The 25766-nt window shown below is 39.2% G+C and overlaps 1 protein-coding gene across 1 annotated transcript; it reads right to left on the minus strand.

The window, feature by feature from the left end:
* Positions 1-432: 432 nt before the first annotated feature.
* pla2g4ab (phospholipase A2, group IVAb (cytosolic, calcium-dependent)) lies at positions 433-25083 on the minus strand. Its single transcript, XM_031313894.2, has 19 exons — positions 24786-25083; positions 22993-23108; positions 21368-21449; positions 21001-21149; positions 20535-20648; positions 20109-20146; positions 19439-19583; positions 17840-17976; positions 17281-17503; positions 15634-15748; positions 13520-13657; positions 12182-12271; positions 10731-10796; positions 9745-9869; positions 9485-9596; positions 6386-6570; positions 6100-6289; positions 4657-4814; positions 433-2763 (listed from the first exon to the last, which is right to left on the minus strand). The coding sequence occupies exons 2-19, from the start codon at positions 23008-23010 to the stop codon at positions 2605-2607; spliced, it is 2244 nt and encodes a 747-aa protein (XP_031169754.1). The 5' UTR covers positions 23011-23108; positions 24786-25083; the 3' UTR covers positions 433-2604.
* Positions 25084-25766: the final 683 nt, after the last annotated feature.

Here is a 25766-nt window from a genome sequence, read left to right on the forward strand (position 1 = left end):
ATAGTGACGAGTTTAAAACTGCGACAGTTACGTTCTGAAACTCCTAGGCTATAGGTCGTAGTAGAAGGAAGGAATAAACAACATGGCTGTTGTCTTATGGTTTGGAGGACTTGTTGGATAACATCACTGAGTGTCTGAATATATTAGTCAGACAGCCATGGAGACAAACACTGATATATTGGGAATTACAGTCCAACACACACAAAACATTTCATATGGTTAAAAGATCTGTCTAAGAACTATCTGTATCTATACAGACCAATTCTGCCACCCAAATTTATTAATATTAATATATAAGCCAAACAAAAGGAAACAACACACTGGAACTGTGACCCTGCACTTTTTTCTCTTATCTGCTGTGTTAGTTCAGGAGATGTCTCACGGATTAAGGAAGAATATAAAGTATTTTAACAGAAAACATTACACACAAAATAAATTCTCTCTTTTATTATCATCCTTTTTGTACGATGCACATAAACATTATGCATGTCGTGCTTTGCCATTTATAATACAAATAGTTAATGATCACATGAAGTATTTATGTGCACGTCTTGATTCCCTAAAACTGACCGTTAAGCATCTGAAACATTTGTAAACATTGTCAAAGATCATAAAAATGCAAAATGACAATAATATAAGAAAATAAAATTGCTACGGCTCGTGTATGCTGTTTAATTAGGCTAAATAACCTTATGGTACGAAGAAAAATAAAGGTGTAACATGATAGCTCACAGAGTTTTACAAGATGTCAAATACATCGATGAATGCTTGTTTTGATGCTTTATAAACTTTGTCTTAAAGGACTATTCCAACATTTTGGGAATGTGCTTATTTGCTTTTTATTTTATTTTTTGTGTGTGTTCTATCTACACACAAAGAGACTTATTAAGAAGCCTACAAATAAGACTGCTCTGCATTCTTAACTTGGACCCGTGCTTTATCTATGGATGTCTCAAATATACTCCAGCCATTAGGTTGAGAAACGACAAGATTGTAGAACAGACGTGACGTCATGACTTGGCTCTCTGTAACAAACAGATACTGTATAAGAGTGGTATTGAATAAAAGCAAATAAACATATTCCCCAAACTATTTCCTAAAAAAAAACATAAGGCAATGCTGTAAACTGAAGAAAACATAAACATGCAAAAACGGATACAAATAATCTGCTAAAAAATCGACATAAAGGAAAGTTGCAAAGGTTTGTGGGTCATGAATCCCTGCAGCAAGACTGCAGAAAGCCTTTTTTGTTTTCTCAGTTTCTTCCAAACCAGCAGGGCTGAAACATGATCATATAGGTATTGGAAGTGCTTCAGTGTGAAATTTCACTGCTCTGTGTGCAGCCTTTGGGTCCCTGCAGGTATAGGTGTAGTGTGTCAGATTCCAGGCCTGCACTGCTGTAGGTGTAATGTGTAAAATTCCAAGTGCCGCAGAGAGCCACCTTTTTCAGCTGGGAGCAAGTCTCGTGATCACACTCAACACCACCGGCACCCAGCCTGACCTCAGCCACTCCTAATTGTACAGGGGCGTTCAGGGAGTCCTGCAGCGAGTTGGCTTTGTTGGAGGAGAAATTGTTTGTCTTTATCTAAAAGGCAGCCTGAAACAACATGATCAGGAAAATAAAGACACATAGATAGAGAGAAAGAAAAAAAAGTGGGACTGTTTCTATAGCATCAAGTTTTGTTTTTCCAAAATGGTGGCTTTAATATGAGACACTCCCTACATGGGATCAGGGAGTGCTCCTTCCCTGTAAGTTGTAAGCATCATTGAGATGTTTGAGGTATCCAGAGGGGTGTGCTTGGCCTGTTTAAGAGTTGCCATCAAACAAAGCCAATGGTTACAAGCTCCTCTTCCATGTTTTCGAACAGGATTTCATGTTTAGACGAGCAAGCCGATGAAAGAAAAATGGTTATTTGCATGTTCTGTAGTCAATATGGAAAACAGCTGACAAACAGTTACAGGTAAAGGAGAGGTTTCTTACAGTGCATTCACACAGCTCCACAGCTCCAAGCTAAATTTAGAAATAGCTACATAAAAAGTCATAGGAAAGATGAAAATGCAGCTTTGCCCTAGGCAGCATGAACTACAGCCAGGAGGTGTCCACATGAATTAGTGATGATGATGATTTAAGTGATGTAAATGAACACATGGATCTGAGGTGGATATTTCTTTTGCACATGAAGAACTAAGATATAGCATAGTTTCTCAGTTAATATCAAAAACAAAAGAAAGGACCCACAAACAATATCCTGTTGTTTGTGAAAGAGCCAAATGTTTGCTGTAACAATCCAGTCCCTCATATTGTTAACTAAGTGTCGATTCTTACCATCCAGTCTTTTTCACGGCTAGAATGAATCAGCTGTCAATGGTCAATAAACACCAATAGTTTCCCAGCAGTCACATTTGTGCAAATAAAGCCAGATGAAAATTCTCATTCTGTTGTATATGTGAATGCTATCATAATGCTTTTACCAGTAAACATTAAAGTTAGGTAAATTATGATTTAAGTATACAGAAAAGAGATCAACATAGCATTTTCCAAAAAGAAAAGACTGAATCTACAAAAATCCCTAAAGTCCACTTTATGCAAAGTCTTAGATCAGGCTACTGGTTATTATTTTCCAGGAGGTTCCAGGGATTTTCCAGAGCATCTCTTTTGAGAAACTTCTTTTTCGGGATTGCACTGAGGGAGAAAGGAAGGGAGAGGCACGAGGGATTCTCCTTCCGGGACACAATGCAGTCCTTAATGGCTTCTTTAATCACCTGCAGGGGACAAATACAGGGTTTAAATTAGGGCTTTCAGCATTAACGCGTTAATAGCGATGCGATTAAGGGCCGAGCATAACGCGTTAATTTTTTTAAAACGCATTAATCGCATGCCGCCATTTATTAATGTATTTTACACTTAACTTGGCTTTGCGTCATGCCTAACAGGCACAGCAGAAAACACAATTCTGAATGGCGCTTTTTATTTTCCAAAACTCCTGGACAGCTCATTAGACAAGTCGAAAGCCACATGCACATTGTGTAAATCAAAATGTCACTGAAGCACGTCAAGCTTGAGCTACCACCTACGAGCTAATTAACGTGACTCAGGTTGATGCTATAGGGTTCAGGCAAAGCACTATTTTGGAGAGTGCTACTCGCCGACCTGTTGATGAAACTAAATCTCAAAAAATTACTACAGCTCTTGCGAAATGGGTGGCAACTAACTGCAGACCTGTCAGCATCATAGAAGACTCGGATCTTAAAGACATACTACGGTTGGCATGTTCTGACCTGTCTCGTTGCCATCGAGGGGGACAGTAGTTTCACACATACACAGCCTGTACGACACGGAGAAAGCAGCCCAACTGGAACTGCTGCAAAGTGCAAACGTCTCATTAACCGGTGATCACTGGATGTCAGTGAGTAATCAAAATTATTTAGGAGTTACTGACTCTGGTAAGGATAGGGATTTTTAGTTTTTTAGTTAGGTATTTGGAGGAATTGTGCAATAATGACAGATTCACACATTTTTCTTTTGTTTACAGTAAATAAATAATAAACAAATACAAATCTTAAAGTCAAGTTCATAAAGTAACTTTCTTTGCATTCATTTGATTCTCAGTCAAGATACACTGGTAAGAATTGCTTTCCATTGTTAATATGTACTTAAAAACAGTTCTGAAATGCAAAATAATAGAATTTTAATCATGTGATAAAACATGCGATTAATCGTGATTAACTATAGAAATTCAGCGATTAATCGCGATTTTAAAAAAAATGAATCGTTTGACAGCCCTAGTTTAAATCCAAAATACCATACTGCATCAATCAATATTGTATCAATGAGAAAAAAATTATGAATAAAATGTTAACTCAAATCCATTAAGCTATACTTCAGGTGGTTCTATTGTTTATTAGAAGTGGTATTTTGGTTCACAGGTGATTTCAACATCATCCCACAATGTTAATATATAATTATCCAAACCAAAATAGCGATAGATTACTATCCCTAGCATGGCTTGAAATGTTGACTGACACCACTTTAAATATACAAAGATCCGTATGCACAAATTAGTTTGAAGTATTGTAGTGTGGAGTGTTTTTATTTCATGCTGCGTAAATTGCCAAACTTTGGTGTTGCTGGGCAGATTTCTCATATGTTAATACGATTTGACAGATGTAACTTCAAGCTAGATTGAGTGCATCTGCCTAATGGTGCTTAAATCTGCAGAGTCAAGGCATCTACTGTACTGATAGTATAAGTCTGTCATAATGAGCTGACCATCCAGTGAAAAAAAATAATTCATTGCATCACATCCTTACCCAGCAGTGACTCAGATACAGTCAGTCAGTCTGACCTCTTACAGTAACACACCTACTGTGAACTAGTCTAAACTTGTACTATCCAGTCTTAGGGATTTGAAAATGTTTGATGTTGCACAACAAACTGATATTTGGTAGTGACGATGCAAAAATTTAAACCCCCTGCCCCCACCCACCAAAGAATGAATTGGTGATGAATTGGAATGATGGAATTAATGAAAATAAATTGGAATCCCTGTTTAACCCTCTGATGACATCACTATTGTTTCCTGTTGTTTGATGTCAAAACCTTTTGCATCCCTCCATGTAAACATCCTGTAGTGAAATCATAAGGACACAACTGACCTCCAGGTTGTTGAGAGTGTTGAACTCCATGAGGTCATGGAGTTGGGTGAAGGCCTTGTTGGAGTACTGGAAGTTAAAAGTGGAGAATGGTGACTCGGGGTCGTCAAAAATGTCAAAATCCGCCAAGTCCTTTTCCTTCTCAGTCTCTCTGGGAACACCTGTAAGTAAATTAATACGTTTAATACTTACTTAAGAAAGTAAAATGCTTTAAGCTGGAGTCTTTGATCATTTCACATGATATTCATCTGCAGAGGGAATTGTTTGTCAGGGAATTGACACTTTTTGAACCTCTCTTTCATATTGGTTTAAGGTTGAGATTAGAAGTTCATTCTTGACCTTGGGAACAACTAAATATATTGGTTTTGATTTATTTGACTAGTTGATTGATGAGGCCAATTATGAACTTAGAAACTCAACTTTTAAGCCAACATGAATTGAAAACTCCATTAAGTAGTTAGAAAAAAATGTAAATCTTTGCAAACTCCATCTGCAGATGAAGCTCAGGAGATGTATATGCATCTCCAGAAATGCTAATACTAGACCATGTTGAGGTGGGCTTGTTTGTTGTTTCCACTGCTTCAAATTTGACATTTTTTGTTTTATTTTGTACAACTATGAACTATTTCTAAGGTTAAAAATAAACTTTCCTGCTAAATATTCAAAATAGATCCATTATTTACTTTTTGAGTAAAAATGTAACATTGATCCTAATTACTGGAGTAAAGATGAAAGACCACATGCAGAAAGAAGTTGTGGTTTGGAAAATGCACACATATAGTAGTGAACCGACTCCATAATGGCCTGAATAACGTCCTCAAATGGGAAGTCCATTTATGGTGTACTTCCCTCACATGTCTTTTGGGTTTAAGCGTAAAAAGCTTATGTAACGTCCATAAACAGACTGTGGAAGTATGTGGGCTGAAGACCTACTGAATGCAAAGATGCAGAAGTGCAGATGAGGTGGAGATGTGGAGATAGTATGTATTTGTATGGCTCATGATATATGGCCTGTTTACACACAGAGCTCTCCCACTAGAGCTAGAGATTCCTTAGCGGCACCTGGCTCCTTAAGGAACCATAATTCACCCAAGCAGCTTATAAAACTGAACACACTGTGGTCCACATCTGTGCGTGTGCACACTCACTCACACTCAGTAGACTGCAAGTATGCTTAAAGACAGACACACCATTTCCACAACGAAACCACAGAGACCCTAAGCAGAGACTTTGTTTATTGGTGTCAGTCAGATCAGGGGCCCAACTTTAGGCTGAACATAAAAAACTGTCTGCTGCTGGCCGAATAATTACAGTGAGCCATTTCGAGGAAGAAATGCCTCATGTGCCATGACGGTAAGACAGCATTATTATTATAATACAAAGAGCCTTGGCATATTTTCCTCCTCTCACATTCTGTGGAAACCTTCATGCACATATCGTACTTACCAGGTGCCTTGAATGTCCTAAAGTTGATGTTGACCAGGACAAAGTGGATGATAGTCGGGCAGTTCTTTTCGCCTTTTTTTGGCTTAAAGACGTAACATTCCTTCAGGCCCTCGCGGTCGAAGACTTTGGGATCGATCTTGGGGAATGGAAGCTTGTTCATTCGAGCCCACTTTTCTGCCAACAGGAGCTCCTGTGGCATACATTTACAAATGAGAAAAATATGTTCATGATTTTGCACAAATAATTTTTAGCAATTCATGACTGTAAAAAGAGTTTAGACGCTGACTTTGAATGGGGGGCTGGTGTCGCTGGGTCGTGCAGAAAAGTCAAAGGAAATAATGAGGTTGACACCGCGCTCTGGCCGCAGGATGAGAGGGTAGGGAAGGTTGTAGGTCAGGCCACTGTCCACTATGTGGATCTTCTTGCTCTTCACATCAAGAGGCTCGTAAATGCGATCAAACTCATCTGGGTCTGAGAAAATCACAGTAAATCAAATAAATGATGCAGGAACATGATTTGGAAAATGTCTGCAGCCAAATTTCATGCTACACGCCCAACCAGATTCAGATGCAGATTAATTTATTTGTCATAGTTCCTTGTGTACTTACATACATAAAGAAAATGAAAAGACAACAATCATACAGACGTATGTAAGAAGACATAGACTAAAATATGTAAAACCAGATAAAAAAAACATTTAAAAAACAATTTAACTGTGTAATGACTCACCTACAGTGTTGCCACAGTTACTTTGAAAAAGTAACTTAATTACTTTACAGATTACTTGATTTTAAAAGTAACTTAGTTACTTTACAGATTACTTGATTTTAAAAGTAACAAAGTTAGATTACAAGTTACTTTATTAGTTACATTCAACAACTGCCGACAACACCCCCACAGCCTCAACATAAAAATGACAACCGGTTCACTGTGAGGCAGCTCGGCATTGCCAGTAGTAGGGATCTATTATGGCACGAAAGAGAGCGAGTCAACAGTGTTAAGGGCAGCATTTCCGCTACAACATACTGCCCGATCAACTTCTTCAACTCTCCCCCACTTACTGGTTTTGCACTGAAGTCCAGCTTTTGTTATTTGGGTGGTGGGGGACCTCCTGCTCTCTGCTTCGCACCACCTGGTGGGACTTGCTCTGTAAGTTTGACTGCAGTGCTGCGACTCCAAATGTTTCTTCAAATTTGACGTAGTGTTTTTGTAGCTAGATAGCACTTTGTCGCCACCAGCACAGAGTGTACAATGAACCTTAATATTGCTGTCTTTAGCTGACACAAACTCAAAATAGTGACTGTATTTCCAGCTAGAAAACGTGCATCTCTCTCCTCCCTCCATTGTACTTTACGTTTGTGTCGCTGCGTGGTACAAGTGAACTGTCCACATGCTGAAAACGTGACTTGTCGCATACGTGACTTCACTCCCCGAAACGCAAGAATAAAGCAAAAATATATATTTTTACTAAAGAAAATGACAAAAATAGTAACGCACAGTGACTTGGATAAGTAACTTTAATCTGATTACTGGTTTGGAAAAAGTAACGCGTTAGATTACTCGTTACTGAAAAAAGTGGTCAGATTAGAGTAGACTGGCATCACTGCTCACCTATAATGTTTGATGGAAGTAGGGCTGGGTATAAAAATTTGAAAAATGTTCTGACCACACCTGTGTTTCAGTACCAGTAGCAAAGCTACCTTACTCTGCCAAATATAAATGTTTTCGAAAAGAAATGTCTTCTTTTTTAATTAAAGCTGCACTAATCAATAGTTTTATATTAAACCTACATTGAGTAATTTTTTGAGTTGATTCTTAGCAAAAAACCCTTTTGTTCTTTCACAAATATGTGCTCTTTCATGTGTAATTACTTCCAGCAACTAATCAAAGTATTCTCGTAAGCAGGAATACATACGAGTGAGTCGCTGGAATGATGGCCGGCATGTTGCGCCTCCATCTTTGAAATACATTAGCCAAAGAGGGACATACCTCCGACTTTCGCCCTTTTACACTCAGTGGCACCGTGACGAATGCCAGGGGGATATTACTCGCCAGGGAAGCCAAAAAGAGAATTAAAACGACAACGCGACAGGCAAAGCAATAAGACCAAAGTTAATATTGGAGTGGCTAGAACAGCTGCGTGTAAACGATGGAGATACTAAGAGCTTATTTCGGGTTCGGCCACCGTAGGAGTTAAAACACGATCGGAATGGGAGGGGCTAGAAAGTAATATTCAGTTGGTTGTCATATACAATTTCACCGCTAGATGGGAGAAATTCTTACACAATGTAGCTTTAACAATGGGTTAAAATGACTGCATGCAATGTAAAAGAAGTTGCTTGTAGTAATTAACCCACAGAGAATTAACACAAACTCTGCAGATCACCTGAGCTCTACCGAGCGTTTTGGCGTCTTCCAGTTCATTGTTCCAGTTTTCCAGGCTACAACTTTACTGTTTTGTTTCACTCTAACTGCTCTCATCACCAACCGCTGCTTGCAGCAAAAAAGCTCTGCACCTAACACATTGCATCTACTTGCAAATTAATTGTTCTTATCCATTTCCAAATATTTCGATATAATTTCATATTGGTTCTGGATACAGTTCCATTAACATTGCCAGACAGGATTATCAATAAACTGGAGAATCAAAACCACAATATGTTAAATAATCATGTCCTGTCGTTTTTCTTTTTCTTGAAAAATTAAAGCTGGAATAGGCAGTTTAATGAAAAAAAAAAGCTCTTCTGCAGCTCTTCTCTCCGTCCTAAGCCCCTCCCACCAGACGCTTTATACAGTAGCCCATGCAATGATTTCCATCATACTGATCATGATTGTAATCCTGATGCTGTCCCGTTTTCTTTGCAAACTTGTGGGCCTGACATTTGACTTTGGGATGACATACTGTGATTCGGGGCTCAAGCTAGCTACACAGACATGAACTTAAATTAGCGGCAGCTCTGAGCCTTTGGCTAAGGTTAGCAGAAGGCGCAACTGTTTGCAACATTTCCTCTCTATCTCTGAAACGCTTCACAGATATAGAAACTTTTTTGTATTGCATTTATTATCAGACTCTTTTAGACCTGCTTTTTGATGAGTCCAGCTTTTTGTGTTGCTTTGCAGTGTAGACAGTTGTTGCCAATGTTGAAAAAGCAACTTTTTCTGCAGGATTGTCTGTCATTGAATCAGGCTTTCATCATCTGAAAGGACATGCACGCACAACTGCATGTGTAGAACACCCAATAGGAACGGTTTCCCTCTAAAATGACTTGTGATTGATTGGCCAAAGTCCCTCCATGGGCTAGATTTTTTCATTTGCCCAATGACGCCAAAATATAACTGCCTACCCCAAGCTTTAAAAGCAGTTGATTGTGACCATTCTTCTTACCTGTGACAGCGTCCACCTCCTCCTCAGGTATGGGGGCGTGGCATTTGACCTCACTGTCCGGAGAGAACGGGATGCTGGTGTTCAGATTTAGGCCCAGCATGAAATTATGCACCTGGCAACAGGGTGAGATGGGTTATGGAGAGAAAAAGATTGTTACAGAAAAAGTGAAAAAAAAAAGAAATGCAGCTAGAGCACATGCAGTGTTTAGTGAAGTGTTACAAAATTGTATAATTTCGTGATGAATGAACATATTGAGTTACCTTCCCGGCCCGGCCCTCTCTTGTGTTGAATAAGGATGAGTCACTGAAAAGTGACTTGAACATTCGCTGAGTCCAGCTAGCCTTAGCAGTGCGATCGTCTTCTCCATCCTGGTTCTCTGTCCCCCCTGAGCACCAAAATGATGACAGAGAAAATACTGTAAAATCAAATGTAGCAATCTTTGCACACGTTTTAGATCAGTGATGGTAAAAATGTCTAGACAAACACAGTTACTGACTAGCTGGTGAACATAGTGGAGCATAGCAAGATATTTCCCTAAGGAGTTGGTAGAGACCGAAGAGCTAAAAGAGAGTTTTCAGGAGCTATAAATATGCTGTGTAAAGTTGTAACAAAAAAGAGCCGGAAGCAATTTTATAATTAGTTTCTTAAGTTTTAAAATATATTTTTGTCACGCTTTGTACAAAGATTTTTTTTATTCCATCTTCAAGGATAATTCATTTGCAACAAAAGTCACTCATTTTACAGCACCCCTTCTCTTTCTTTCTCTCTACCTCTTTTTTTCTGTCTATAATTAACTCACAACGAAAGCTCACATTTGCAAAGAAAAAGCATCAACTTCCGAAAATTCAGCTTATACATTTTTATTAATAGGATCATGAAGTTGCAACCCCCATCAGTCAACATGCGTAAACTATAACGTCTGCAAACCAAAGAGTTCCAAGTAAAAGCTAAATGTATTAGCACTTCTTCCTCCCCTGACAGAAACCCCAGTAGCTATTCCGATGTAGATGAGTCATGCTAACACACACTGTAGACATGGCAGCATTACTACAGACAGAAAATAAACACATTTATTTTAAGAAAAATGTGTTAAGGTGTTGACTTTCCCTCAGACCCAATGTGTCAAAATAGTTGTTGACACCATTCAGTCACACATGTCTATTGCACCATAAAACATTTAATCATACATACAATCTCAAAGTATGTATGTAAACTCCTTGTATGAATCATGCATATCTTAGCTCACCTTTACGTGGCTCTTGGTCATTGTCCAGACTGTCTTCTCCAACGATGTGCTGTGGTTTGATCTGCTCTGTAAGACACAAGACAGCTTCACTCATCAGGTTACAACTTCAACAGTAGGATGTTAATTTATACCACATACAGTATCAATACTGTCACCGACAGAATGCTTTTGTTCAGTTATGTGACATTATCAAATTCACTGTCTATTATCTCTTTCAAAATAAGTCCTCAGAGAAATGCAATACACCTGATAGAGTAAAGGATTCCTAAACTGGGTGGAGACATTCTTAACACTTCCGGACACCCAATGCATTGTCAGAGTGTCTGAATGTTTAAAGGTCACCCCAAACAAATGCGTTCAACCAAAACAAACATCAGATGAGCTGTCGGAATATTCACAGGAAAGCTGACACCTTCCCACTGTTGTGGTAACATCACACACACACACATGTTGGCTATTTTTAAAGGTGTGAGGATACCAACGTGTAAGAAAATAATTCTGGCATGAGATAAAGCGGCAAGGAAGTACAGACAATAGGATCTCATTCAGGCACAACTGAATGTCAGTTTCAGCAGAAGTTGGTTTATCAGCAAACTATGGCATTACCAGGAAACAAACACCCATACCCACTTACACAAATGAACATGACTAAACACATATTTCAGATTATGTTCAAGACATGTTCGAGAGCCACAATTTCCCAATATATTGTCACATACTGAAAGTTTGATACCCATTTTAAATATGTTTTGAACACTGGAAATACATTTTCTTTTATGCAATAATTAATTTATTGGCAAGTTCATCCAAGTATATAAAATATGTTTTGGATTAACATAAATATAGATATATTTACAAGCCAGAAATAGTCTTTTTTTTATTCACATTAAATAAAAAAGACTGCATCATTGTGAATCAATATTTTAATGCTTATCTTTTTTGGTTCATTGTTTTATTGATTGATACCAAAATGATTATTTAGCTGAAACTGAAATTTCATTTTATTTCATTGGTCAAGTGGACAAAACACTCTTATTACGTAAAGGGTCCATTTAGTTGCTGTTCTGAAGCTTTTATTCATATCACGATCTTCCTCAGCAAGTCAAGAATTGACTTTCAATCACAAATCTGAAGCCAACATGGATGACAAGTGCTTGGAAAAATTTGAAATTTGAACATCTACAGTTCCCTGACAACTGAGCTAACTCCATCTGCTGATAAAGATCATGTGAGATGATCAATGGCCACTAAACAGCTACTAGATTGACTTAGTGGTGAAATTGTTTTGTCAATTATTGGATTTCTGTGCTGTTCCATTCAATCAATGGAATGTATTTAATGTAATTTGCACTTAACCTGCAAAGAAGTACGTTTTATTTAGGGCTTTACATCTTTAAATCAGAACAGTGCAATTCAGTTCAGGACAAAACACACATATGAAGAAAAAGTACCTAACTCCTCCTCCATGGTGCTGCCACCAACTGTGTCTTTGACTCCCAGCACTCTGTTGAACAGAATGGAGAAGGCGCTGCCCCACACACCTGGAACAGTGAAAACATACTGTTAGTAGTAGTTAGTAGTTAGCTTCTCTGCATTGGCTTCCTGTAAAATCCAGGATTGAATTTAAAATCCTTCTCCTGACCTACAAAGCACTAAATGGTCAAGCACCATCATACATAGAAGAGCTTTTAGTACCTTATTGTCCCACTAGAGCACTGCGCTCCCAGAACTCAGAGCTACTTGTGGTTCCTAGAGTCTCTAAAAGTAGAATCGGAGCCAGAGCCTTCAGCTACCAGGCTCCTCTCCTGTGGAACCAGCTCCCAACTTGGGTTCGGGGGGCTGACACCGTCGCCACATTTAAGAATAAACTGAAAACCATCATCTTTGATAAAGCTTATAGTTAGGGAGTGAGGAGTTGCAGCATAGTTGAGTAGAGTAGAGGGAGGCAGGAAGTACAAGCCCGTTCCGGCAGGGGAGAGTACGAGCCCGGTCCAGGGCCCCTCTCTTTAGCCTGCCTCTCTTAGTTATGCTATTATAACTCTAGACTGCTGTGGGAAGCTCCTTCCAAGGACACAATGAGCCGCTCCCTCTTCTCTCTTTTCACTTGTCTCCTTTTGTGTGCATCTTAGTCCCAGAAATGCCTGTTACTAACCTAGCTCTGGGGAGTTTTCTCCCCGGAGTCCCTTTGCTTCTTCTTCACCCAGAACATCGCCTTGGAATTGGGTGGCACCTACACCGGGGTCCTGGGTGCAGCTGACGCTATGGACTTACTACACCCTGCTACGCTCTGCGTTTCCCCGCAGTGTCCGACTGCGTCCTGCCGCGTCCAACCGCGTCCACCCAGGCTGCTGTGCCACACTACACCCCGTAACGCCCTGCTGTGCCCTACTATGACATGAACTACTATGACTACCATTGTGATCACTGCTTCACTATCTTTATTATGACTATTATTGCCACCATTCACCACTCCCCCAACTGGTGCCGTCAGACACCGCCTACCAAGAGTCTGGGTCTGTCCGAGGTTTCTTCCTAACAAAAAAAGGGAGTTTTTCCTTGCCACTGTCGCAATAGCTACTGCTAATGCTTGCTCTTGAGGCAACCACTGTAATAGTTGGGGCTTCGTAAAGTACAGAGTTTGGTCTAGACCTACTCTATCTGTAAAGTGTCTCGAGATATCTCTTGTTATGATTTGATACTATAAATAAAATTGAATTGAATTGAATTGAATTAGTAGGTTTACTAATGTAAAAGGGTCTGACTGTTTTAGATGAAAACATCTTTCTCACCCATCAGAAAATGTATTGGGTTCTCCTCGTATTTCTTGACAACGGTTCCCATGAAGAACTTGCTTCCAAACAAGTCAGGGGTCATGAAGGTGCCGTACTTTGCCATCCCAATTTCATACGGGCTGAACTCCACCCAGTCTGCAGGTTAAAACCTCAGTGTTAATGTAATAGAAATGTAACACATTTTTGGAACCAATATGAGTACCTGTCACTGACTAATACATCCTCTCCATGTGCATTTGTACTGTACACTAGAATTACAATGCAAAACAGTCGGTAAACAACATAAATGTAAAAATATTTTGCTCACACTGAGGCACTGAATATAAAAAAAATCTGCCTTGGAGGAGATGGCCACTTTCAATTCAATCTCCCATGTGCCAAAATGCATTTCTGGAGGGTTAAATCTGAATAAAGTCAACTGGACTAAAAATCAGATAAACAAAATTTGAATTTAAATGAGTGAAAACTAATTTGGAATTATAGTCAGTGTCTACAGTTGTCAGTAGTAAACAACAGTAGGGGACCTTTACTCAAGTACTGTACTGCAGTTCAATTTTGAGGTACTTGTACTTTGCTTGAGTCTTTCCTTTTAAAGCTACTTTATATTCTAATCCACTACATCTCAGAGGCAAATGTACTTTTCATTCCACCACATTTTTGACAGCTAAAGTTACTAGTTACTTTGCAGGTTTAGATTATTAATACAAAAGGGCAATAATAATCGACTAATATAATATGTATTATATTAGTATAACTACCCTACAGTATATAAAGTACCTTTACCAGATGCAACATTAAAGTGATGAACACATTAATGCATCAACAATTATAATCCAGTAATATAATATATATAGTTCTAAAATGGCCCTTTCTGAGTATTTTTACACTGTAGTATTGCTACTTTTACTTAAGTAAAAGTTCTGACTACTTACATAGTACATAATATCTACACAGAGAGTGGAGGGAACTACAGGGGTCAAAAAGATCATAATGGGATTATTTAGGCCCTGGCTACGTTTCTCTCTACACCAACTAGTCATCAGGTCGCACTTGCAACAGCTTTTACAGCAACAACAGCTGTCACATACACACATACACAAACACTCAGGCATGAAAATAGTCGCACAAATACACATAAACATACACAGAGACAAATGCACATTCAATAGAACTAATTGCCTCTTAAATGCGAAGAGAATTTCACAGCTGTCTTTTGATAATATGGTATCTTCCATTGAGATGGATCATAAAAAAACTGGGGATTTAAGTTAAGAGGAGAGTTAAGAAAAAACCGAAGGACAAGTCTTGTCTATTTTATTACACTTTTTGAGTGTCTGCGTTTTGAAGGTCGGTTATTTTTAAGTTTAGCTGTGATTCTAGTTTAGGATTGAGTGTGGCATATCAAAGTGACGCTGCACAACATTGACACTTCATCAGGCAGAAATAACAAATAGCATACCAGTTTTCTATTGTCGTCACAATTGTGTGGCAGACATATTTCATACTGAGTCTCCTACACCCCTAAGTGACATATTATCAAAGTGTTTTGTTATCACTGTTTTCTTTGGCTTCAGGATCTTTTGTCAGACAGACTTTTGTCAGTCTCCTATTCATTGTTTACAGAAGAGCTCCAGAAAGTGTCTCCAAAATACAACACCCACTTGAGTCTTACTGTAATACTATAGTTTTTGGTTTTGAAGCCAGTAGATAGTGTATATATTCACTGATCTGTCTGAGATCACTGGAGATTTTTGCTGCTTTAGCGTGCTGTTACAGTACTGTGCAGGCTGTATCAACTATGAGGAAGTACTGTACATGGGACAAACCCTATAACCTTTGTGCACACTACTTAGTTCCTCGATATACCACAGTTGCTTTCTGCCACCGTCACTAGATGACAGCCCACCACGCCATGACACATCCTCTCTGTGGTGGCGGAGCAGCATTACAAGGAAACAAGTACCGCTTGGTTGTTTTGCATGTGGCCAAACTCATCATCTCTAGTTACTCATTACATATGCAAAATAGTTCTATGAGGGACACAATGTACATGCAACACACCATTCAACATAAAGGCACATGCAGGTACTTACAAAAAGACAGATATTTACCTGCAAACATGAGCTCAGAAACATCTGGCTTGACATGCAGACATGTGAAGAGAGGAAGAGGACTCTGGGCCTGATTTATTTTCTCCTGAATGCTACTCAGTTTGATATCCATCCTCTGGTGGGAGAGAACACAGTTTTTGAGTAATTTACACTCACGCTCTGCAGGTAGTAAAAGTTTAATCTCCTCATGGCTATCATGGTTATGTGGAAGTAAAATATGGATGGGAAGAAACACAGCACAAAATTAAAATAACAAGCTTAAGGCTGCGTCTCATTTCTCTGTCTTAACCCTTCCCCTTACCTGTATCCCTTAGTTTTGCGCGCTCACGTGAGCTGTCCCAATACTCAATTTGGTCGAGGGGTAGGGCTAAGGGGAAGGGCTATATACCCCTTAACGCCAAGCAAGGACGCGAGCTTACTTGAACAGCAAGGGGTATCCAGATACATTGCGCAACAAGGAAAATGGCTGCCAGGTCGACCAGAGAGACCCATAAATGTAAGTATGTTTGGCTTAAAGAATTGATTTAAAAATTACGACGGTCTTGTTTGTGCTCTACACAGTCCTGTACATATATATTTGCAACCATATTTGTAATTGAAACGTTTTTAAAAATCGCTAGCTTGCTATGCTAACGCTAACGCTAACGCTAAAGTTAATGTTAACGTTAGCTACATTGCTTATTTGCACAACAGTCCCGCATTTCTCTGCCTTGAATGGACTCCATGCATGTCTACAGTGTTAACTAAACTCCATTAGCAGCGAATTTCGTTTGATATCAGTGTATAACACTACTTGCTTTGGAGACATCGATACGTGCTTTACATATACCGTCCTGTATCACACAGGGACGCCGGAGGAAACCCAGCAGCTGATCCACTTTCTGAAAACGAGCAGAAGTTTCTGCGTTCATGTTGTAGCCATTCATTTTTGTATTGGTACTGTGTTATTGTAAACATGTGTAATTCATTCCTGTTCATGCACCTGTACATTGTTGTTGGTTATGATACAGGACACTAATGAAAGAAATGGGGTATGGAGGGAAAGGTTACTGGCCAACAGGCATCAGACTGGGGTCTGGAATTTCAGAATAGCTGTAGTTTTTTGTTTGTTTGTGGTCTTGTGTGTCTTTTAGTTTTATACATTTTAGTGCCTTTTTTATATGTGTGTGACATGTAAGTTATGGTTCTAATAGTTGTAATAATGTTTACTTTATTGGGCAATAAAGACAGCTTTTTGTTAACAAATACAGTGTTTCTGAACATCATTGACATTCAAAACAGTGATAACTGAAACATATATACAACACACCATGCAGTGTGTATACAAATATTTATTGCAAACAGACGTTAGTATGTATGATGATGTAACCAAGTGGCGTCTCATTTCATAGGGGTGTGTTTTCACCCCTATCCCTTACCACTCGTTTTCGAGGGCCAAGGGCTAGGGGTAAACTAAGGGGTAGGGGTAAGACAGAGAAATGGGATTCAGCCTAAATAAGGCATGTATGGGATGCCAGTTCAAGAGAAAAGAGGGAATGAATCATGAACTGAAGGGAAGAGGAGGATTGGCATATTTCTGAGAAATAAGGAGATGGAGAAATAAGGAAATAAGAAAAAATTAAGATAAACAACAGAGGCGGCTCTTACCGCTGGTAGAAGCGTCTCTCCTATGAGCATACCAAAGATATCGGTAAAGGTAACAGGCTGCCCGGCAGCCTTTTTGGTCCAGAGGGCATGGATGTAGTTGGTCATGTGTTGGGGCAGCAACAGCTTCAGTGGGTTACTGCTAACTCTCTTCATCAGCTCTGGGTTGATGTCCTTTGGGCCCTTATTTGGAAACTCTGGGTGGGAGTAGAGAGTGGACATGTACCTACAGGGAAAAAGAGAATTGTGCAATGCAATGTAAAATGCTGTCAGATCAGTCAATAAATATCACTTTGCTCTTTACAAGATTTATGAAAGAGGTACTGCACTTGTAAGGAAATTAAATCCAATAAGTCACTCTACAAATATGAAGATGGAGACTGAAACAAGCCAGAGGTGCTCGCTTGATGTGACAGCTTCATACCAGCAGAGGAGGGCAGAAAGGTTTGTCAGAAGGGAAGAAAAGGGGAAAAAAAACAGCAAAACGATAAAATGAGAGAAAATGTCTTGAAATAAAAGGTGTCAGAAAAAAAAGAGGAGATGAGGAGAAATAAAAACTGACCATGTAGATCCGGAAAGGCCAGCGACATATGTGGCACAATCTAGCACCCCAGACTCAAACAGAGCTTTCATCACTCCTGAGAAGCCGACCATGGCACGAAAACCACCTCCTGAGCCCGCTACGGCTATCACCGGCACCTGCAATACACACACACACACACACACATACACACACACACACACACACACACACAGACAGTCATAATGTGAAGAAGAAAAAGATAAAGGCATGCTTAATCACATAATTACATAGTACACAGTTTAGAGTATTAGTCTCGCATTCATTGTCATTCTTTCAAGTTGAGTAACTTCCCTCCTGCGCCTCTATACAATGAGGGTGTCAGCTGCATCACATCTCTACAACATTTTTTTGTGCCTTCAGATTTTCAACTATTTCATAATTCTCATTGTGCAACATCGCTTCCTTTCTGCAGTCTGTGGTCAGTTCTGAATATGCTGGCAGACATAGTATTTCCACAAGAGTCCTCCTGGATAGGGCGTTGAGAGATGTTGTAGCATAGTGGAAGGCAGTAGCTGTTATCTCATTCCTCTGGAGCTTCCGGGCACATGTTGAAAACATGAGCAGGCCTGGCTGGAGATTACAGCCAGCCCCAAGGGCATCTAGCCAAAACCACACCAGTGTGAAAGAGCTGCAGAACTTGCAGGTTTGTGAGGCTAATTGTATGGTTTGTGAGAAATATCAGTGTTATCATGAGCTGAGAACACATTTGTGAAAAAGTGCATTACAGTTTTGAAATTTAGCAATTCTGATTACATTACTTAAGAACAACAGACCATTTGCATGATTTTTCTTCGTAGGTTTTCTTCATCTTAACTAGTAAGTGCTACAGATAATAAGTGAATCTGCAAGAATGAGAGATGACACAGTAAGCACACATATCACGCCCATCATTTACATGTAATGTTAAGAGGCTACAGCAGCTACAGCTAACCATGGAATGTATTACGGTATTATATGTAACAGCTGTGTAAAATATGTACAGTGTAGGTATTTGGCATCTAGGCTCTGACCTAATCACTGCCCACAAGAAAACTTGGCACAGTAAGGAGTGGGGAGTGATAATATTAACCTCCCCCCCTTTGGAGAATGTAGATTCAGAGCCTACAGGTGGATGCTGGGGTTGACGTGGGGCTTTTGAACTGCTCTATAAATAGCAGCAGTAGCAGCAAACAACAGCATAGCTTTTAGGTGAGTGGTGTTGCAGCAGGCCTCCAGAGCATTGACAACTAAAGTTCACCACTATAATGAAAAATGTGATAGCTATACAACGTGTTGCAAAGTGAGAAAAGGGATCTTTTATTAAAGAAATAGTTTGAAATTCTGTGCAATAAGCCTATTCGTTTTCTCGCTTTAGAAAAGATACCAGTCTGTATGCTAAACATGAAGCTACAGCCAGGAAACTGTTAGCATAGCTAGCATAAAGACTGGAATCAGGGGGAAACAGCCAGTTGCAGCACACAGCAGCCTCGCAAGTCTAAAAATCTTCAATACTGTAGCATTATATGTTCTAAAACTAGTTTTAGCTGTAAATACCAACAGTTGCCATGTTAACACTTGAATTTGTTGCTTTTTTCCCACCTCCTCTGGAGAGCTGGGGAGGAAAAGAGGCTTCTCCATGTCGAGCAGCTTCTTAATGCCCAGCATCACTCTCTCTCTGCGGGTCTGTCTGAACTGCTTCTCTTTGTCACACAGGGCCCGGCTAAACCGCAAGTCCAGTTTGGTACTGCAGCAACAAATGACAGAAATAAGGTTTACTGAAATCTAATAGTGAAAAGACAAACAATAACTCATGTTTTACATTTTCTGCTGAGAGGCAGATAGAGAATATTATCTCTCCCTGTGTAAGACTACTGATGATGCTGAAATTGAGCTTTAGGTCAGAAAAGATCTGCCTCTGTCTGTGGATGTGTGTCACACCAGACCACCCAAACAGTCCTGACCTCTCACCCTTTACTGCTCCCCTTCTCATGATTACAACCTTCAAACAGATATGGCATTGCAAAGTCCTCCCACTAACCCCTATGTAATGACGCCACAGGAATTATGATTCATTTTAACCCTATGTTCAGTATGCTTACACAAGTATCCTGTTTGAGTCTAATTTTAGTTTCCTTCCTGAACCTGTGACGGATTGTACACAATTCTTCACTCATACATAACCAGTATCGCTATTTCACAAGAGGGCCTTTAGGTTGATCATAGAGTGAACTATGCTGAGATAATTTTTGATTTCAAAGGGAATACATACCAGATCTCCAGCGTCATCTCTAAGTATACTTTGGTTGCCTGTCAAAACAATGAAATATGTGATTATTGTCCAGTAAAGGAGCAGCTGACTGTGGTTGGTAATTCTGTCAATAGGCAAACACAAAGTGTCAAAACAAAATCTATGAGATGAAAAAAGAAAATAAGAAGGAAAAAGACAGGAATGGTTAATTTAAAACTTTTTGGCAAACATTTTTTTTGGTACACATGCAGTATATCTTCAGTCGGCAATATGTAATATTATATCGTATGTAATATTACCTTGTAATCCATCTTCACACATTTAATTTCTTTGTAAAACATGGAAGCTTAACTAATATTTAAAGGAAGCTCCTGTAAATGTAAGCAATGTTCCCCTGCACAACATGAGTTTATAACTGCCTGAGTCTGCTGGAATTGAATGTCTTACTTTTCCAATGAGGAAAGGCTCCATCTTTGTCCGGCCTACGGTGAGCTTGGTGATGTCATAGGTCGTGGTCCCAAGTGTCTCATCCATAACATAATTTGCGTCCATTAATGTTACCTGATTGAGATAAACATCATCAGTTAAACGGTTAAATAGCCTAGAACCAAGAACCATTCATTAGTTATTCTGGAATGTGAAGTCCCATTCAGTTTTGTCAATAAACAATGATCAATGTAGACTTTCAGAAGAGGCTAAATTTATTTATTTCACCTTAGATGACCCTAAACTACCATGAGTCATTTTGATCCTAGTATAAATACTTAAAAGACTTGGTTGAATGAAGCTTTATTTCAGATCTCACCTAGGTATTAGAATTTCTACCACAAAGCTTAATTACTCTCCTCTACATCCCTGCTTGTCATCTTTTACTGGTATAGACTTTGCTAGACAATAAAATGCAGGTCTTAACCTCCAGGACGTTGTGCAGGTTAGGGTCTAATATGAAGTGAAAGGTCTCGTTCCATTTTGGGTTGACGTCGTTGTCTATGTGCTTGGTCCTCTTTCTGCTCTCTGGGGCCGTTGGGATGAACAGCTCCACATATGGATCTGGGGTGTCCACTGTGCACACACATTCACCAGTGTTAATGAAAAGCAGAATCCTAAAGTCAAAGTACTTTAGGATACCACATACTCAGCATAAGCACATACACAATTCCAGTTACAATAACACAAACATATAGCTACTACGTGCATGCAGCATGTTCTGAATAATTTGCAGCAACAATTGTTTGAATGTTAGAATGACATGAATGGGGGGGGGCTGTATTAAGACTCACACAGGTCACCCAGCGCTCCCTTGGTGACGCTCTCGGCTCGAACCACCGTCACTATAAATTTGTGAGAAAACTGCTGATCCACCTGCAACGTTCATTCAGTTTAGTTCATTGTCTCATGTGTGAAAATCCCTCCAACCACAATGATAAAAATTACAATGATTAGAATCACGCATGGTAGGTAGGTTCATAACCCATACTGCATGATAAATCTAGTTACAGTATAAAATATGATGTTGGCAGGTTCCCTTCAGATTCATCATTCATCTGTTAATCAGTAAGAACATCTTTTGGCATGTTGACACTGGCCGTCACATTCGCTGTGAAATTCTCTAGTTCAAGGTTCACTTCCCAGCTGTGTTCACACTGATCAAAAAATACTTTCTCCTTGCAATTGGACACCAAAATACTCAATTTTAAAACATGTGGTAGCACAGCCTGGGATTTACAGTGTAATTTTGTTGTATGAGTCAGGTGCCAATACAAGACTTATGGGCACCCACTGGTTCTTACATGTAGGCCCAGTGGAAGAAGAATACTATCAGGAACAAGGGATTAACCACTGGACAACACTTTATATTTTGTCAGGTGAAAACAAGCTTTCCTGTTGGTGAAACCTTAACTGGTAACTGCTGCTGTGTGGTTAGCACTGGTAGGTCAGAACCCCGGGTGCCGGACTATGGCTGCCCACTGCTCCTTATGAGTTAGGATGGGTTAAATGCAGAGGATACTGTACATTCCTTGTATGTGTAAATGTACTTGGCAAATAAAATAAATACATAAAATATATAATATATAACTATAAGAACAGCACCTAAACTGTAGTCAATCCAAAGAACATAAAATGTACAACAAGTAGCCTATATTGCTGTACTCCACAAATGATTGTCAAGTTTCTCATTATTCCATGATTTGTACTTCTTTTCTCCGAGCTTCATCATTTTGAGAACATGATCCATACACTTTATATGTTTTTCAATAACTAAGAGATTTCCCCAAAGATCATTTTCGTTGCCTTACTGTACCCCAACAGTTTTGGTAGCATATCGTTATTGTGAGATATGTATATAAAGGAAATGTCTCATTATTGTAACACCATTTTTCCCAAACTGCAGGCTTGTTCCCTATTACTGTAACCGGTAGATAACTAGCCTTTACAAAAAATACTTTCCTCTAAAATTTTCAATTGTTACTTCCTTGTTCCTCATAGTCAAGTTTTCTTCCACTGTACCTACATTTAAAAGACTGTTTGTTATCTTAAATTATGCAGGAGAGAGAATTTGGTTTCACTTATCCATTTATAAGTCTTTAAAACAGTGCTGTGAGCCTTCTCACGTATGTAAAATTGTCCTACAGTGCTGTGAATGCAGCTATCACACAGATTGCTAATTTTTGCTGCTGAAAACAACCTACATTAACTTGCGTCACCTGCTGCAGTGCCAGTGAAAAAGGCCTTGCTGTTGAGGTTTTGCTTCGTAGCATAAGAGTGAAATTCATTCTACTGTACTGTTGAAAAACCAATAAACTAAGGCCTGCTATGGAATGATTTGCGCCGTGATTAAAACCACTGGAATCTCTTTGTTTCTGTTTCAACTTGGTTCGATTTAACTGTACATTTCAATACTCACAACTATATTGGAAGCCATTGTGTGTTGTCAGTTGAGTAATTTTAAGGAAAACCTTCGTCAAAATGTGAACTTTAACTCAGGACAACATCTCAGTCCAGAACTGGAGCATTTGGAAACTGGAAGATGAAACAAAAACGTTTAATATCAGTGCAAATGCAGGAGTGCAGCTTTAACAGACAGACAACATTTACATATCACACCCCCACAACACAATCAGGCATATTAATGAAACTTCATAAAGGAGGATACTCTCTTATAACAGTCAAAATTGCTTTAGAAATATCAGTGACGCCTTTTGCATCTTGACAGGGGCATGGGGGAAATGTGCTGAACCACAAACCCCTGATAGGAGGACTGGGCCAATAGCGACCATGCCCCTCCCCTTTTCATCTGTGCCTGAATCTTGTTTTGTTTTGTTTTGTTTGTTTGTCTTTATTCTATCTATCTATCTATCTATCTATACCCTGTAAAGCGACTTTGAGTTCGTGAAAAGCGCTATATAAATTAAATTTATTATTATTATTATTATTATTATTATTATTATATAGGTGTAAGTACACCACATACATATGTAGAGAGAGTGAGAGAGAAAATGTGTGGATCTCTGATGCCAAAGGTGACTGATATGACGGACGAAGATGGTGTGTGTGTGTGTGTGTGTGTGTGTGTGTGTGTGTGTGTGTGCGCGCGCGTAACATACTGTACAGTCTGCTGTATACAGTAGGTGGGTAGCATTAAGGCTTTCTCTTTACAATGTTTGAACATATGTTGTTAAGAAATTTGCATGTAGTGTGTGTGTGTGTGTGTGTGTGTGTGTGTGTGTGTGTGTGTGTGTGTGTGTCTATATGTGTGATAGCATATCAAGGTCAGCCAGCCTTTTCTCAGCGGTTCACCAAAGCGTATCATTACTGAGGGGACTGAGAGCACGTAGGGAGTCTGTGTGTTCACAGCACTGGTCACGTAGTTAGCATCAGTGGTCCAACTTTTGCAAGTGCCAGTTCACTCTGCCCTTGTTCTGCAGTGACAATGAGTGCATGCAGGCTGCGGAATCCTGTGTGTCTGCCAACATAACCCAGACCCTTCACAGCGCTACATTTTCATATGAGGATGCAAAAAGTGAAAGAGACACACAGCAACCAGCCATGATGATGCAAAACAGCTGCAGTATATTAAAGTAAATATCTTACTGTACAAGTATTGTCCTACCTGAGACATAAAAGGTAAAAAGAAATCTCACTTGACTGAATCACTATGCATTTACCAAAAGAATGATCACAGGGGATCTCTTATCTGAATAATAGGCGTCTTACAAAACGTGTTAGGCCCACTATAAACAGGTTTTGCCTGATTCTGATTAGCTGGGGAGAATAAGGTCAGATCTGACAGGTCTGCTGGTTTGAGTTTGTAACATGGAATGATGATCGCCACAGATAATGTAGACAATGCAGATGATAGTGTAAGCTATCAATCTGCAATTATGTAAACATGAAACAGGAAATAAAAGGAAGCGTTCATTCTTTTATATGCAACTAATGGCATCTGTGCACTATGATATGCCATAATTAGCGCTTAATACAGGCTGTTGCCAACTGGATTCAAAAAGTATTATTGCTCTGTAGGTGTTGGCAATAGCGCGTTTCCTTATCCTCTGTTATGCATTACTGTAAGGGAACTTTCTGACGAAGACCCTAGTTAAACCACCACCAGTAACAGTTGTCCTCCCTCTCCAAACTGCTGTCTGCTATTTACGAAAAAGCCATTACACTGTAAAAGAAAGAAAATTGGAAACTTACCTTAACCGTAGAGTAAATCCCGAAAAATATTTCATGCTGATCGAGAATATCGTTCAACCACTGCAGGACTGGAGAAGAAGGAGGTGCTTATATCGGCAGATAAACAGTACGCAAACCCGGCAGTCAGGAGGATCACAGCTTGAGGGAAAGTCTAACGAACCCTAAATACAAGTAGAAGACTGAAAATGATTGTAATTTTAACAATGTTGATTTAAAAAAAAACTGGAAAGAGTTACGGAAAACTCTTAACAAGAGTCAGACGTTGACTCAGCGGGGAAATCTGACTACTGCTCTCCAAATACGCACAAGTGCCCAACGACGTCCACATGAGGGCGCGTAATACTGTGTTGCGAAAATAAATGCTTTTTGAGAACATGATGAGTGAAGCATATTAGTAAAATATTCCTTTTTGGTTTAGTCTCCTGCTGGTCATCTCCAATGTTTTAAGCCAAACATTGATTAGAAGACCCTTTGACACAATTTTAATTAAATTAGTGTAAAAAAGTGTCTCTTTCTTCATGCAGTATGTATTGCAATCAAATGTTCTCAAGAAGCACTGTTATGCTATTATTTTATCATTTTAAGTAGCCTAATAATTCATTCAGACAATAAAAAGAGAGAAAGTTCTGTCTGGACTTGATGCCAACAGAGACCCGTGACTTTGCAGATTTCATACAGGCTGTCAAGTAAATTTAATCATAGGTTATTCATTTTATTATCTCATCTCTTAGAGAAAACACATTAGCAGGTAAATACTCATTAATCAAAATGTACAAATGCGTTATATATCTTTATTTCCATATTGTCTCCATGATGTAGACAGATTTCGTTTGTTACATGATGATTATGTTACATTATCTTGAATTAGAGTCATCATCCTGTGGAAATGTGGTCTATATAATTAGGATATTCGGGGAAATGTGTATTTTATATCGCAAAAGTGGCCGCTTTCTGTAGTATTTAATAATTAAAATGTAAAAA

The sequence above is a fragment of the Sander lucioperca genome, chromosome 11, assembly GCF_008315115.2.
Source record: "Sander lucioperca isolate FBNREF2018 chromosome 11, SLUC_FBN_1.2, whole genome shotgun sequence".
In the NCBI taxonomy this organism is placed as follows: domain Eukaryota; kingdom Metazoa; phylum Chordata; class Actinopteri; order Perciformes; family Percidae; genus Sander; species Sander lucioperca.